Source organism: Chelonoidis abingdonii, chromosome 7, assembly GCF_003597395.2.
Source record: "Chelonoidis abingdonii isolate Lonesome George chromosome 7, CheloAbing_2.0, whole genome shotgun sequence".
Lineage (NCBI taxonomy): Eukaryota > Metazoa > Chordata > Testudines > Testudinidae > Chelonoidis > Chelonoidis abingdonii.
In genome coordinates this window covers 31930566-31947920 of record NC_133775.1, presented here as the reverse complement: position 1 = coordinate 31947920, position 17355 = coordinate 31930566, and the positions used below count along the sequence as shown (strand labels likewise).

The following is a 17355-nucleotide window of genomic DNA, read 5'->3' as shown; positions in this document are numbered from 1 at the left end:
GACAAGTGGGTATTGGAGATCATCTCCGCGGGATATTCAATCCACTTAACCTCTCTCCTTCTCTATCCCTCTTCAGGGACCTTCGCTGCAAGCACCTTTTATGTCAGGAAGCAAACTATCTTCTGAAACTAGGTGCTAGTTTCCACCCAAAACAGAGGGAAGGGCTTCTATTCCAAATACTTCCTGATACCTAAAAAGAATAGCGGTTGGAGACCCATTCTAGATCGAAGGTCACTCAACAGATTTGTGCAAATACAACACGTCAAGATGTTTTTTGGCAGCAATAATCCATCTCTGGACCAAGGGGACTGAGTCTTGGCCCTTGACCAAGGGATAAAGATGCTTTCTTTCATATCACAATCCACCCATCCCACAGGACATTTCTAAGATTCACTCTGGGTCAAGGCCACTTTCAATATCAGGTGGTCCCATTCAGTCTATCATACATACGCAGAATGTTCTTTAAGGTCCTTTCTGTGGTAGTGGTGCACCTTCACAACAAATTATGATATTCCCATATCTAGATGATTTGCATGCTGAAAACTCTTTCCTTCAATGCCTCGAGAGCCACACAAGACTATAGAACTCTTTCTACAGGTGGGACTATAACTAAATGTCCAAAAGTTCACTCTAATTCCAGTGCAAGATCTGGAATTCTAGAAGCCTAGCTAAATGCAGTAGAAGCCAAAGCCTTCCTCCCATCGCACAAGTTCAGTACCTTAGCCAAATTAATCTTGACAATTCAGGCCAGCCCTCAGCCAGAAACTGTCTTCAACTACTGGAGCACATATCTGCGGACACCTTTTAATGCAAGACTCCACTTGCTTTGCCTTCAAGGGTGGCTCAGAACAGTATACATTCCAAGCAGACACAATTTAAACAAAATTCTATCAATGCCCTCGATGGTCCCCTGACTAGTGAACATATCCTCACAACATTTGCACAGGGATTCCCTTTATTCAGTCACCCCTATTGTTAATACTGTGCATGCCTATTGGGATGGGGAGCTCACCTGGACACCCATGCCATTCAAGGCAAATGGTCCCTTTTTGAATCCATACTGCATATCAGCTTGCTCAGAGCAGTCTGGAACACCTGCTCACATTTTCTACTGATTATCAGAGGCAAGCATATAAAGATTGACAGACGTTTCATGCATGTTTTACATAAGCCACCAGGGAGGAGCAAGGTTGCTTTCCTTTTGTGCCGAGGCAGAGAAACTCTGGAATTGGTGCATTTGCTACCACACCTACAACTCATTAGCCTATCTTCCAGCATACAGAATACTGAGGCAGACACTAGCAGTCAAAAATTTTCCCAGTATCATGAATGGGAAATAGACTTTCATCCTTCCCAACATATTTATATGTTGGAGTCCCAAAGATAGACTTATTCACCACAGTCATAGACTGAGGTAGACTTCTCCAGCCTTGTTCCAAGAATACTCAGTCTACTGTCAGCATGTTCCTCTCCCAGAGGTAACATGCCCTGGTCTTCAGATCCCTTGCCAGAGTTCAGTCCTTTCTTCCATTTCATTTGAACCTGTCCACATGGCCCCCCTGTTTGCAGGTTGTTTGAGTATCTGCCTATCGAAGCTACCACTGGCCCCACTGTCATCCTGGCTTTCTCTCTGCTGCTCTTGCTGGTGCATACCCTGTAGCTCTCTTCTGAGCCAGGTCCCCTCTGACCCGCTCTTTTCAGGGCTGAAGGGATTATGGAGCCCTCTGCTGGCTGGATGATGCACTGGAAGTTACACAGTGACCAGTAATGAGCAAGCAGGTTCATTACAATATATATTGTTTAAATTATTATTCCTCAGACAATTGATTGCATTTTTTCTGGCTGAGTCTCATTTTGCTTTTTCTGGCCTATTAAAAAAAATCTTTTATTTAAAGGGCTTTTAAAAATTATTCTTTGTCCACATTTTTTTTATAGTACCTCTTAATTTTAATATCTGTACATTTCTTAATGTTCTGATTACCACTTCTTGTAGATCATTAATAAATGTTAGATAAAACTAGGTCTAACTTCAGTCTCTGTGGCAGCTTCTCCACAACATAATACATTGCCATTTATCAATAGCCTCTGTTTGACTTGTCACCTAGTGCTCACATCCAAGCCAATTCATACTAATTTTTCAAGTACAGTTTGCGAGATGTATCAAGGACTTTACTAAAATCCAGAGTTTGCATATCTATAGCATACCCTTTATCAACAAATTTGCAACTGGACCAAGCCCCCAAAATTAGTGATAAAATTCACGTGAGGGGCTCTGGAAAGTCCCCTGAACTATTTTGGCCAGTGGAGTGGGAGTGGGGTGGGAGGGAAGGCAGAGAAGCTCTTCAAGGAGGCCTTTGTACCCTCAGAAAAAAATACAGTGGATCTCTGTAATAACTGCAAACAGCTTGGGAAGGAGACAAGTCATTGGGGACAGACCTGGGCAGGGCCACAACACCTGTGTACCAATATCCAAAAATAAGTGGGGAAAAATAGATGTAATCAATATATAAAACTACTTCATAGTTGGTAAAAACTTTCAAGGAGCTTGTGCCCTTCATAAGGAATCACTACTACAGAGTCTCTGTATATAAGACCAAACAAATCTACTTCTCATTATTCCTAAGGCAGGGATACTGCCATTCCAATATAGTATTTTATAGGGTTGGCAACCTGGCTGGAAAAAACAAAATTAGTTTGTCTCTCAGCCCAAGCCTTGAAGTGAACTGAACATGGACCTCGTTTTAGGTTTGGTCAATGTGCCTCTTCCCCCCTCCCCATAGGCTCTTTCACTGAAATCCATATAGGGTATTAGCAGGCCCAACATTTTCTGCTGGGCTAGTTTCTAACTCTGCTTCTTGTGTGTGCTATTATTTTTTTGAGGACTAATAGTGTAGGTTGTGCTGTTTAAATATAGCATAACCATCTCTGCCCCCAAGGAACTTGCAAACTATTTTAGAAACAGACTTTGTAGAATGTGAAGAATCTGATATTTTCAGATACAGAAATTTTCATTAAGTACCAAATATGAATGTGGTTAATAAGACTTCTTCCTCAATTTTTGAAAAAATAAAATTGCTATATTTCAAAAGGACTTTGAGATAAATCGGTAAATAGACACTACACGGTTTTATTTATACTCTGAATCAATAAAACTATTTTACAGTCATTTTTAAGCTAAATCTGTACCATCACACCATTTAGCAGCACTTTATAGGCTAGCGCAACAGTACGCATACATACTGCACTGAATTCTTAGTCCACACTAGTGTGACACACACTAACTAGCCCATATGGACCCTGCTGGCACGCACCCCAAGTTCCTTAGTACATGTTAACGTAATACCTATTTTTGAAACAGGTCCACATTAACCATAGTTAGGGCAGATCTACACTTAAAAAGCTGCTGTCAGCGTAGCTACCGCCTCTTGCAGAAGTGGATTAACTATGTCATTGGGAGAAGCCGTTCTGTTGACATAACGCTCGCTACATCGGGAGGTTAGGTCAGTATAATTGTGTCACTCATGGGTGTGGATTTTTCATAGTTATATGAATGTAACTAGATGACATAATTATACCAATGTAAATATATAGTGTAGACATGCCCTTACATGACATGGGTTTAAAGTTATTAACGTGTCCTAAAGCTCTGGGACACAGTTGGTTACATGATCTAGTTAGATCTATCTTTGAAACACTGGAATCAGTGAGACTCCATAGAACTATTTGAACCTCTTTACTGCCGTGAAAGACAACTGTCCTCTTTGGTGTATCTTACATTCTGGGGAGCCAGTAAAAGATGTCAGTTAAAGGAGATTGGAGGCTATCTTAATGTACAATTTTTTTTACCCCCTCCAGTTAGTTACTTTTCTTTCTAAACTTCTGTCTTCTAAAGCCCCTCAGAATGTGAGTTATACTGATACACTTTTAATCTCTGTGGGACAAATTCAGAGGCAATATGTAAGTCACATATTACTAGATGGTTTGTCTAAATAAGTTTAGGTAAATATGTCTAAGTGAATCTCAAGTAGGTCTAAATTGGTATGTTATGCACAGGAGGTGTCTGGAATAAGAGGTAAGCTATCCCAATTTAAAATTCCTCTAGACTTAATTAGAGAGACAAGGTAGATGAGATCTTTTATTGTTCCAACTTCTGTTGGTGAGAGAAACAAGCTTTTGAGCTACACAGAGCTCTTAATTGGCATTCTTAGATTTCCTTAAATTCCCCTATGCTAGTTGGCCCAGCTTCGCCTCATAAGTCAATATATACTCTACGCTCTTAGAAATAAAACACAGTAGAAGCATTGAATTGTGAATGTAATCAAACTTATCTGATTTAATCATTATTTTGTACAAATTTGATTGCTATTCATGATCTCTAATAGAGGTCATTTTATTACATACTTTCTCAGCATGATTAAGTAACTTTAAATGAAAAATTTCAGTTTGTTAGTAAGAATAATGTATTTCTAATTTTATTTAAATCTACATTTCCTCAAATTTACATGCATTGTGCTGAGAAAGCCTTTTGTATTAGAATATATAGATACAAATTAATAGATTACATAGTTCTATACTTTATTAAAAGCTGCTAAAATGTTCATTTTTTACAGCAACTTTGTTTTGTTTTAAAATGGTGTCATTCTCTCTAATGCTCTGATCAGATTACTCATATCTTGTGTTTTCAGGGGAAACTGCATTTCTCTCCTGGTTACATTGCCATGCAGAATTTCCAAAATTCAGAAGTGTCCTGCAATAGGAAAAACAGAGTAATATTTCTCAACAAAGTGTTGTGCACGAACATATCAGTGTTTTAAAAAATGAGTTTAGTATTGTCATTGTTAACTTTGTTGTCCAGATGATCAGATCCAAAGTTACTTAACTGCATTTCAGAGCTATGAGTTAAAATTGATGCATTATTGTGTCTCTCACAAGTTTGATTTTCTTTTGGAACTATTTTGGGTCTATAATGGAGCATAGCAACATGTAACAGGATAGATGGAATGGAAAAGAGGAAAGAGCCTGGGAGGGAGGAACAGAGTCCAGGCTACTCCATTCCAAATAGATTCTATCGAATAAAAACCATGGGGATAGCAGGGGAGAGAGGAAGTGGTCCTAAGGACCCCCTGAGTCTCAGGAAAAAGAAAGAGCTGTTTATTTAAGGGCCTGGAGCAAGGAGCTTGTTGTGTAGGATGGGGCAAGGCTCCACTTCTTTCCCAATCAAGATAAAAACCTTGTTGGGGAGAGGGGGAAGGAAGGAAGCACTGAAAGCAAACTGTTCTTGCTGTGGGTGAATTAAAGGGGGACAGTTTGCCAGTGGAGGGTGAGGGATGACCCAGAGTTCTTTTTCTCAGGTTGCGGAAGAGGTCCAGAACCTGCCTTCCCCATGAGAAGAACACTGGGAAGAAGGACTTTTGCTGTCAAGGTTTTGTGTTTCAGGTAATTTTATTTTGACAGACTCTTGCAGCGTAAGGAAACTTTAAGGGGTTGTTGAAAAAGAGATGGAGAGAGTGGTCCAGGGCAGTGAGCCTGCCATACAACCTTTTCAGGCTTCCTAGGGAAACCGTCCAAGGTGAATATTACCCTGTTCCAGGTTTACATATAGAATATCTGTGGGACAAGGAGATCCTGTCCCTGAGGGGAAGGAAGGGGCTTCTAAAGAAACCCATGCTGTTCACCCTCTCATTGAGGCTCAAGGATATACTTCTATGGGCAAGGGGAATGGACTCCTCTCTTCCTCCAGTGTAAGGGAACAAATTGGCTCTCAGTGATTCCATCTAGACATTCTCTAAGAATCAGGAAAGGAATGCAGGCTGGGAAATGTAGTCCACAAAGGCAGGCACTTCTACCTTCTGGCAATTCATGATGGCAATTAAAAAGAGCATATAAAGATATCCTTTCCAGAGATGGACCTGTACAGAGTCAGGCTGAGCTGATGGTCTATTGTGCATGTTGCAGGTGGTCACTCCACTTTCTGTCGTATTGTATTGTTTTTATAAGTCTTTTCTTGACAATGATTTTGGGATGGGCACTTCTGAGCAGTGTGTGAAATAATCTGTCAGGCTGTCAATATGTTTTGTTGTCTTTTGGGAGAGATTGAAATAATAGACCCCAGGCCAAGAACTTTTTATTTGCAAATTCCAAGGTATTTTATATTGATAAATATACCTATCTCATAGAATTGGAAGGGACCCCAAAAGCTCATTGAGTCCAGCCCCTTGTCTTCACTAGCAGGACCAAGTACTGATTTTACCCCAGATCCCTAAGTGACCCCCTCAAGGATTGAGATCATAACCCAGGGTTTAGCAGGCCAATGCTCAAACCATTGAGCTATCCCTACCCTCTTTTTTGAGGGAGGGGGCAGGTGGCTTTGTATGGATTTTTTGTTTTTGTTTGGTTTGGCTTGTGACAGGGTCTTTACCTCTGATTTATCATGTGTTTTACATCCAATTATTTTTAGAAGGCTTCTGGTTTCTTCTAAAAATGGTGGTCTTGTCTATCTACAGAAGCTCATAGGGTCAATGGATATTTAAAGCAGTAGCTCCTTAAAATATCAACCCTTTAGAACACTATCCCAGCATAACATCTCAGCAATTCAGTCATTAAATAGCATTACTAATACTTCCTTTCAGCAAAAATGTATGTGTTTCTACTGTGGAAGGTTTGAGACATCTCTTATATACCTTTCTCATTTAATGGTATCTGGCATTTGGCTTTCACGTCTGTCCCAGCTATTCAGCAAAAATGTTGGCTGGACGACAGAGCCATTTTTCGCTGAACCTGCCTCAGAGAACAGGTTGGGAATGGAAATTTAATTTTTATATTTAACATCTCCCTCTTGGAACAGATTCACTAGAGTCAAAATCCCACCTTATATGGCCACAGAAACTGTTTCTGGATTTTCACCATTAATTCAGCTCTAAGATGGAGTTTATGGCACATGTTATAAACGACAGACACTGTAATGTCAACATGAATTTCTATTGAAAGGATACGCATCTCCTTCTACTCCAATTTGTTACATATACTGGTTCTTCAGCTTGCCTGAACCTACACTCATATCCATCTATTATCTGGAATAAGAGAGGTTACTTTTAGCAGGGGGCAGGTGCCGATCAAAAATGGGTTTAAAATTAGAATCTTTAAATTACAAATCTCCTGCAAGGTGCGCCTCCTCTTGGCAAGTAGTGTCGTAGAAAATTATTATTTATTACAAAGGATAGCAGCTGCTGATACTGATGGGCATTCACTGGTAACATATTACAATGTAGGTGACCTATGACTAGAGAGAGATTATCGTATATGCACTTGCCAAATGGAAGCTATTACTGAAGGTAAATAACACATACATTACACACAGCTTTCTGCTCGTTATGCATCAAAGTAGTACGCTTGCAAACTTGGGGTGGCTTTTGGTTCAGAGCTAGGATTGGGCAAACCAGTATGGATAATATAATGCAAACTAGCTCCTTTCTCACAGCTTGAACCAAACCAAACCTCTTCTAAAGTTTAAAAGTGTTATGCTAACATTCTGTCTTATTCTTTTCTCATTTTTGCAAGCATCTGGTCATCCTGGTTCTGCCTATTACTGAAAACAAAATGCCAAAATACCACAATAAAATCTAGCCTGGTGATATTTTTCCAGCTCAACCGGAAACAAGAAACCTTATGAGTCCTGGCAAATTTTCCAGCTCAAGCTTCCAAAACCAAGAAATTGAGGTAGTTTAGATAATGTGCGTATAAGCCTACTGGATGATTATCTGTACTAGCAACCTAACATTCAGAGGTATTCAGCACCTCTGAAAATCAAACCTTAAGCCTTCAATCCTTTTAAGGGTTCACCCATGGTTAGTAACAAAACAGGCTGTTAAAAGGGATGGAGGGGGGGTTGACATTTTACTTGATCTGAACAATTCTTTAATTTAGCAAGTTAGTCATAACATGTAACAACTTATTACTGGCATACACAATATGGCCACTCTGATAATGAGGCAAGGCTTCAAAATAGCTAACCATATGTAGTTTTCCAAAATAAAATCTTTTAACGTTGGAATGTTTATATTGTCCACTTCCTTTAGTGATTAGTATCAACTGTAAACAGAGGGTGACATCCAGGTTCTATTGAAGTCAATTGCAAAACTCCCATTAAATTCAATAGGGACAGGATTTCACGCAGAGTGTTTGATAGACTGTAATACGATGTCCATGCAGACAGTGGCTATTAAGGAGAAGAAAAGATCTGACTTTCACTTTCATGACTACCATGCCTGTGCAGCTCTGGGTTATGACTTTAGCTAAGTGATTAAGAAATTGAAGATGATTTTTACCAGTCCTACCAAAGGGCTCTCCTGTGTATGTTAAACATTTGGAATTAATTATGGGATGTTGTCTGATTATTTACTAACTGAAGCTCTTAGTTATATGTGGAATAGTTCCATAAAATTCAAGTAGCTTCAAAAGCAATTGTATCTAACATTCTAGAGAAGAGAATAGATTAAATTGCCTGGCCTGCATTTTCTAATAAAGTGAGGGAGATGAGCATGCTGCCTGAATTTTGGGCTGAACCAAAGTCCATGGAAAAACTCTCATTGATTTCAGTGGGCTTTGGATCAGACACTATGAGAGCAACGCAATCTTTTCTAATACTAAAACAAGTGTGTTAACCTCGTGGACCCTACAGTGTGAGGGGTTGCTCCAGGCAGCTTTAAAAGATTCAGGTCTTGGAAACCACAAAGAAAAGAACTAGTGGGTTTATGGAGGAAAAACACTTATGAAGGTATATCTGTGTTGTTATCTCTTGGGCTAGTCTAGACTACGGGGGAAAATCGATCTTAGATACGCAACTTCAGCTACGTGAATAACGTAGCTGAAGTCGAATATCTAAGATCGGATTACTCACCCGTCCTCACCGCGTGGGATCGATGTCCACGGCTCCCCCTGTTCATTCCGCAACTCCGTTGGGGTTGGTGGAGTTCCGGAATCGATATAAGCGCGCTCGGGGATTGATATATCGCGTCTAGATGAGACGCGATATATCGATCCCTGAGCAATCGATTGTAACCCGCCAATACGACGGGTAGTGTAGATGTAGCTTCAGAAACCTGCTGCTCACGAAAATTGTGGATTGCATGTTACTAAAGGATAAAGAGAGTTGAGAATCCACTGTTGTCCTGTACTTATGGATGAAAGAGAGCAGGAGGCATTTCAGAGACTGACTTCTCTGCTATAACATCAGTATGTTTAAAATAGAGGCAAAGTGTGCTGAGAGAGGGCCCAAAATGCCTTTAAATTTATTTTAATAATATCATTAAACAGAATTTTTAAGCCATATATTTTTATTTTGTATGTAATGCTTATAATGTAAAAAGGAGCCAATTCATGGGAAGGTTGAAATAAGGAGTTACTAACAATGAAGTCACTATTTTATTGAAACTCGATCAACTTCCCTGGGTAATTTGGGATTTTTAACAACATTTTTCAAGGCTGAAAAGAAGGGCGGGGGGAGGGGAGAGAGGGTGGAAGGACCTTAAGTTTGGCAGAAATGAAAAATGTCTGTTTACTATGGCAGCTTGATCTGGACATGGAAAACCTGTTTCAAACTATTCATAACTCCACCACTCGCAATCTATTTATTATGCACTATAAATTACATGAAATATAAACAGCAAATAGAATTGTTCTGGAATCAGATACACCATTAGACTTAATTAAATGAATGGGTTTGGGGTGGAGTGGGGGTGGGGGTGGGAGAGAGAAATCTGTCTGAGATACTAAACCAGAGGTTCCCTGCTGTACGCATTTAATGAAGTCTTATCTGTTTGGCTCATGGACCCATTCTTCGACATTTCCACAAAAATGTCACATTCTTGGGGGGGGGAGTGTAGAATGTTCCTTAACCACATCGAACACATCTTTATATCTTTCCCAATCTGATTATTAAGCCTTCTGTTTTTCATGCTGCAGTGATTACCACCAAGGCAGTCCCAGGAGTTGGACCGCCCCCCAAAAAAAAAAAAGGTGAGTTCCCAGCTCACATTTGCTAATTACACATTTTCAATAGAAACAAAATGTTGAAAATGCCTTTGAAAGAGTGTATGTACATTTCTGCAGGCCCAAAGCAGCAAAACATGCTGGGTTTTTTTGTTTTGTTTTGAATAAAGGACCTTAATTAAAGCAGGGAGGAGTGTGCAACCTCCCCTGTGCATGAGAAAAATAGAAAGGAGGCCTACAATTAATGATAAAATTAGGCGTCGATAAGGAGAGGGCTGATGGGCCTCAGTGCAGCGGGGGTATGGAACGGATGGTGAAACACAGAAGACAGGATGTTAAAGTACCATTACCTGACTGAACTCATGAAGAGTTAAAGATGAACTGATCATCTGTCACTGAAGTCACCAGAAAGTGGGGAGAGCTGATTTCTTAGTTCACTAGGTGGGAATGTAGCTCTTGTCTGATAAGGTAGAATAAACTATTTTGTTCTTAGTGCACAGTATTTCAGTATTGTTCTTAGTACTTAGCCTCCAAATATTTTGATACTTACACAGAAAGATGCAATACTTTGTACTAATGTTAAAGAACAGTGTGCCATACCACTAGGCCATGTCTCTATTTTTCAAGTTTGTTTGTTTTACTTAGATTTAGAGAAGGTCTGTAGGTGTCCAGCTTGTGGTCTGGGCACTTCAGAAAAGCACTGAAGTGTATTCATAGATTTCAAGGCCAGATGGGATCATTGTGATCATCTAGTCCAGTGTTTCTCAATCTTTTTGATACCAGGTACTGGCTTGCTGCCTTCCTAAAGTGTGCTGGGGGATCCACAGACTGTTCCTTCAGAAACACTGGTCTAGTCTGACTCTTGTATAATAAAGGCCACAGAACTTACCCAGAATAATTCCTGGAGCATATCTTTTAGAACACCATCCAATCTTTATTTAAAAATTGTCAGTGATGAATCCACTATGACATTTGGTAAATTGTTCCAATGCTCAAGTTCTTTACTGAACTGGGGCCTCACTACATAAAGTGCACATTGCAAATAATAAAATATAGGAAACTACTTGTGCTACCTTGACACAGCCAGCATTAAGTCACAGCCCTGTTTTGTGCTGCCCCCGAGGAGCACAATACCTCCTGGTGTGCCCCAACTGCACTGGCTGAGCAATGTTCTCCATCCATTAGCCAGCTTGAGAATTGGCCTGCTAAACCCAGGGTTGTAAGCTCAATCCTTGATCTGGGGTAAAATCAGTCTTTGGTGCTGCTAGTGAAGGCAGGGGGCTGGACTTGATGAACTTTCTGGGTCCTCTCCAGCTCTATGAGATAGGTATATCTCCATAAAGTATTATTATTATAACCATGGCCCTCCTGCTTCCTCCTCCTTCTGTCCCTCTTCAGAAACTTGCTTCCAAGCTCAGGGGCTGTCAATATGAGTATCTGATCATTCTAGCACAAACACTTTAGTAGAACGATCCAGCTACTCTGGGACTGCAGGAGGAATCTGAGAGAATCTGGGCAGACCTTGAATGGAATATTGTAATCCCCTTTCCTCGGTCCCAACCACTGTTTGCGTGGCTGATGCAAAGTGTGCCCTTCAGATGTGCTATTGGGCCAGAAGTTTGTTTCACCTATTGCAATAACTGGTTGAAACCACTGAGAATTTTCCAACTGAGGTAGTTTCCAACTGGGTTGCAACTCTGAGGAGTTTCACCCTTAAAACATTCCTTATCTGTCATCACTGATGTCATGGGGGAGAGGTCTGGAGCAGAAAGGGAAGGCTGAGTCTTAAAATCAAAAAGTTATTGATTAAGCCATTTGACTTTTTTCCTCCATTGCTGTATTGGTAGTCCAGAAAACATATATTTAATTTATTTTGGATGAAGGGATTCAGTTTGTGATAATGCCCTGAGAGTATAATATCCTCACAGATTCACATTTCTCATAGGAAACGTTAATGAGTGTTTTCTATTGCAGTGAAGAATACTATGTAGCAGAGCTGGTAGAATACTGTACAAATAGCCATTATGACAAATGTTTAGGAAGATTCTTTGTTACCAGCATAATCAAGTCCCTTTTTATACACTATTTGCCAGCATTTGCATGAATAGATTCTTGTCTATTCTCTGTACAAGTACGCATAGTCACATTCACACATTAGTCATCATGTTTAAATAAGAATATTCACTCATCATTATTTATTCTTTGGTATTCATTACTCTCCAAATTTAATCATGCAATCAAAGAACATACACAGTAGCATGTGACTTAAATGACCAAACACAAACCATAGTTAGCCCAGCAGATAGTCAAAGTGATTAGTTTGTGAACATCTCATAGGATAAAAATTGTTCATTCAAATTAGGGTCCTTTTCTGCAAACACATATGTACATGCTTACCTTTACGCACAAGTCTAGCTTTGGCACTGCAGAAGTATCACCTGGATAAATATTGGCAGGATCACAGCCTAATGGTCAAAAACAAACAGCAAAATATATTCTCAGAAGTCAGGATTGGTTCATGAATGAGTCATTAAAATAAAGGCTAAACTTTGTCATAATTTATTAACAGCAATTAATTTAACAACCCCTATGGAATTATGATAAAACATTTGCATTTTTATTTTATTTCATTAGTTTATTGTTTATCATGGTAGTGCTAGAGGCCTCAGTCAGAATCAGGGCTTCACTGTGCTGGGTATTATGCAAGCATAAAGTAGGAGACGTTCCCTGCCCACAATGCTTAATCTAAGCACATTTTTACCAAAAAAACCAAAACAAAACAAGCCTCTGAAGCAGGAAACAAAGTGCTCCAGCTACTCCCAGAATTATATTCATGCAGTGTTTCGCTAGTAACTGCTGAGTCTCATTATGCAGTATCATTCCACATAGTATGACCATATGCAGTCAGGGCTTGAACTGAGATGTGTCAGTGACCTGGCACCCCTTTTTGTTGTTTGTTTGTTTTTTAGGGTGCTCTCAACATAGGCCCTGGAACCAGGGCAGTTGATCTGGGTCATGGCCCTGCCACATTTGGCCAGGCCAAACATGAGTGGTACTGTACTCCGGAGCACCAGGTTGTAACACTACTGACTCAGGTTTGGAGGGGGTGGGTGTAGGAGCCCATGGGCCAGAAGAGTCAGCCTGCAGGTGGAGGGAAAGTTGGGGAGCAAACCCATGGGTCACCTACATTTTAAATGACACTCTGCCAGTCCTGGTTCTCAAGAATCTTACCCTTCGGAATCTCACTGTTGTTTTATTTTAAAAAGCAAGACTTTGGCTCTTATAGTTAAAAGAAAAAAATCTTGAAAACATGTACCCAACTGTACCCAAAGCAGTAATTCACGCCTGAATCTGTAGAGAGCCTAACACAGTGGCTCTGAGTGGGGTGACCTGCACCCTTCATTTCTATTTGGTTTTAGCTCAAATGCCCGAAGATGATGATTTAAATGTCATCCTTTGTAACTATTTCACTACTACTAACTCCGATAAGGAAGGAAAGAAGAGGATCACAGATCTGCACAGTTTGGTGTGATCAGTACTCCATTTGGTGCTACAAGTGGAAGGAATTTTGGAGAAAGTCTGCTTGCCACTTTTTTTGTTCACTTCCCTCCACGACCCTCCCAAATGCTTCCCACGTTTGTGTGTGTGTGAAAAGGCAGCAGGAAGTGCCCTAGAATGTATCTGAGCCCCAACAAGGGGAGAGCCAATCCCAGGAACGCCTGCAAATCCTACATCCCGCTAGACACCACCTGCAGATTAGTAAAAACCAGGTCTGTTCAGGTGGTGGTGTGGCTCAAGCAATTCCTTTCTGGCTCTTGTGGCTGATGCTTCTCTTCTGCTGGAGGCTTAGGAAGCCAACAACGCTTGGGTTACCACTGTGTCACCTTTTCAAACTCTCTTCCACAACTATGAGGGTTAGAAACTTAATTTAAAAAAAATGAAAACTATGATTCTAATGGCATCCCAGGCCTCTGGGATTCAGGGTTTCAGGGATATTCCTATTGGGTCTGTGCCTTTATTTGTCCTCCCCAGTGATGCATAGGAACTCTACTGAAGGGAAGTCAAACCCAAGGAGTCAGCAGAGAGTGCACGATCATATTCCGAACATTTGCAGAGTCTGTTGTGAGCGGCCTCTCGTTCTGGCATCTCAGCTAGGTACAGCTTGGCTTGTAGGTAGAGCTTTGGAGAGTACCACCACTCTTCCCCCATAAACACCCCAAACTGAGCTTTAAATATAATGCCTACTATGCTCGGTTTGATTGCAATCTCATCTATTTTCATGAGACTTTTCACACCAGAAAACTAAATGTCTCTCTTAACAATGATAAATGAAAAAGCAGGTATCTATACCACAGCAACATTTTTGCCTTTCATTCAGGCTTGTTCCGATATTTATTGACAAGCTAGAAGGCTTTGGGGTTTCTCTATTTTGGTTTTTGCTTATGAATGGTCATTTAAACTATACAGTGGAAGCTTTGCATAGAAGCAGTACACAGAATTATTGCTCTGGAATGTACATGCCTTTGGTGTTAGGCACAGATGTAGCCCATTTTAAAGGCACAATTTTTTTGATAAGAGGTTGACAAATAGTATTTCAGCTCCTGAGTGCAACTGTACAATATGTTATGTTTTAGAGTTTATAGATTAGCCCTTAAAAAGCTTACGGTGTGAGTATGGAAATTTGAAAATATTCCCTAGTTCATGTCCATCAGAAGACTGCCAACCAACTTGTGCAATAATAATTGCTCCTCTTGAGCTTCTCTAAATTGACCTGTCAGCTTTTCATCTGTTCTGGAGGAACAGGGCTTCTTCTTTCCCTGACCTTTATTGCTAGATGGAAGGCACAGTATGCTGCAGGTGCCCAATATCCTGGAGTGCCAGATGTGGCTCTTACTCTGCCTTTTCTCAACGTCTTTGCAGGTAGCCATGGCCTTGCCATTATAACAGGATCTGCTTTCCTGTGCCCCTCTGGCCCTCACCCATGCTGCTAGAGAGCAGTTTGGGAAGAGCATGGGCACCAGATGACTTTTGGGAAACTGTGAAAGGGATGATGGGTGTTTGAAACCTGCTCCCACAATTCCCCAGGGAGGGAATATGTAATCCCACAAGATGCCATGAAAATTGTCCAGAACGATGCAGTGAGCAAAGGTCTCCGATCTACCTACTCACACTGCACTGTGTTTAAATCAAAGAGAAGAGAAATTGAGATGAGAAATAAGAGGAGCCAGAAGACACTTGCGAAGAACAATAGTGGATTCCTGCAAGATAAAGCCAGGCCCTCTAGCAGCAAAAGCTTGGGAACAAGGAGGCATGGCTGTAGGGCTCTGCTCCATATACAGCCACAGCCCCTCATAGAAAGGAAAGTTGCTCATTCTTGTATGAAGAGAAAGAGAAAGAGGGAACAGCCCCGCTGTACAGCCCTAAGTAGCTGATTGCTGAGAGCCTGAGTTCATGATTAAGATCGATGGACTTTGGTTTCAGCGCTCACTGTTTAAATACTTTGTCTCTCAGCCCAGTTTAGTAATCACCACTTTTTTGTCATTTAGCAATCTGGAAACAATCAAACCTGTTCTCTCTCTTCGTGCTATAAAAAGTTAGGAAGGGAAAGAAAATGACAACACACTTTATATCAGTGCAGCGTCACTCAAAAGATCAGCAAACTTAGATTTGGGCCTGAACTATAATTCTGGATTTAAATACCCACAAAATTTTGGCGAACTTGGATCGAAGCTCAGATGAAAACTTTATGGCTGTTCTCTACCTCTCATGGGCTGAACCAAAATCTTAACTACCCAAAGTTCAGGGAGTTTTGTAAGTTCAGCATTGTATTTAAATGTCCGCCTTTCCTTGGAGTGAACATAAGACGAGTTTAAAGTTTCCTATGCTTTTGGGGTCTGGTTGTAAACATTTCCCACATGCACCACTTTATTTATTTTGAGCTTCGCAACATGTTGGCTTTCTTGTAACTGTGTTGGAACATTTGTGTGAAGGTTTTTCTTGTTCTTTTAAATCAATAAAATGTACTTTTTTTTTTTTAAAGACAATGGAGCACTCAAGAAGTTTAATAGAGAAGTGTGTTAAGCTGCTGGCTTTTTATTTTAGGGCTGTCATGTTAGGTTGTGTCCCCCTCACGATATGAACTAGGAGGCATGACTGAATACCTAGCAGTTCTAAGTAACATTTTCTTTTATCTAAAGTCGTTGTAAAGAAACTTGCTACCTCTTTCTAACTTGTAGCCTTCTATTTCTGTCTGGATTTTTATAATTAGTTGTTCATTCCAGAAAGACATTTACCAGGAAACCAATTAATTTTGGAAAATAAATTATTTTAGAGGTTTTGCTCATGTGTAATGTCTAAAAAAAATTCTGCCTGAAGTAATTACAGTATTTTTATGAAGTAATAGTTCTCCAATTTAACAAAATTCTGTACTTGTAGTACACTCATTATTGCCTCTTCCTCCAGCCATTCCCTTCAATAAATAAATAAATAAAATTACTGTAAATTTTGGCACAGACTTATAGTTGCATCATTTTCTTAGAAGTCAGGTGCTTTGGATTTCCTCTTGTTTATGATATACTGAAATGTCTTTCAGATGTTTATAAAAAAATTTCAGGAAACCATATCAAGCCTACTAAAACTTCCTTTACATTTTTTTATAGCCAATAAATTAGTCTACTGTATCTTATCAAACTGCCACATAAGTCTATGAGGGAACCTTATACCACAAGGTCAGGCATTTACTTAGACAGCTAGATTGATTAGAGGGAAAGCAGGCTTAACTAAACATGCTTTCAGTTCCTGTTTCCAACTGAGACTCTTCTCTGCCTGGGGCCACACCCACAGTGAAAGCTCATTGGTTGGAGATACTTCTACTTCCTACACAAACAAACTTCTGCTGTATTGCTAAATTGAAAGAAGCAGCTTGTTGTCATGGTGTATTCCAAAGTCTGGATTCAGGGCAGAGGGACAGTATTTTAGTTGCTGATATGTGATGCTGACGCTGTGCTGCATGAAGAAGTTTTCATTTATAAATGTTGGACTTGTGCCCAGACTGCTATGGTAGAATTTGGAAGAAAACACAATAAGGAGAAGAACGTCAGACCAATTTTGCTGGAACATATGTGGGGGGGAAAAGGCTTTAACAAAAGACATTTTTCAAACAGTGAAAGAACTAGAAAATGGACAATAGTTATGAATCTTTAAAAATCTATCCTGCATCAACCGCTATTATCCATGCAGGTAACTATGTTCTTCATTATTAAGCTAAGGAATACCTGACTGTATCTACCATAGTTTGTATTTATATCAGGGGAGGAGGAGGGCAGGGAGGAGAGAAGGGCAGGAAATAGAATGAAACTTTTCAACTTC

At 40.1% G+C, this 17355-nt stretch overlaps 1 protein-coding gene across 1 annotated transcript in view; it reads left to right on the top strand.

Moving 5' to 3' along the window:
- The first annotated feature begins 16860 nt into the window (after positions 1-16860).
- LOC142047095 (uncharacterized) overlaps positions 16861-17355 on the top strand; it is a 190678-nt gene continuing 190183 nt past the window's right edge. The window contains exon 1 of the mRNA XM_075067779.1: positions 16861-17226. Within this exon, the coding sequence (XP_074923880.1) occupies positions 17166-17226 (61 nt within the window). The 5' untranslated portion in view covers positions 16861-17165. The remainder of the gene's footprint in view (positions 17227-17355) is intronic.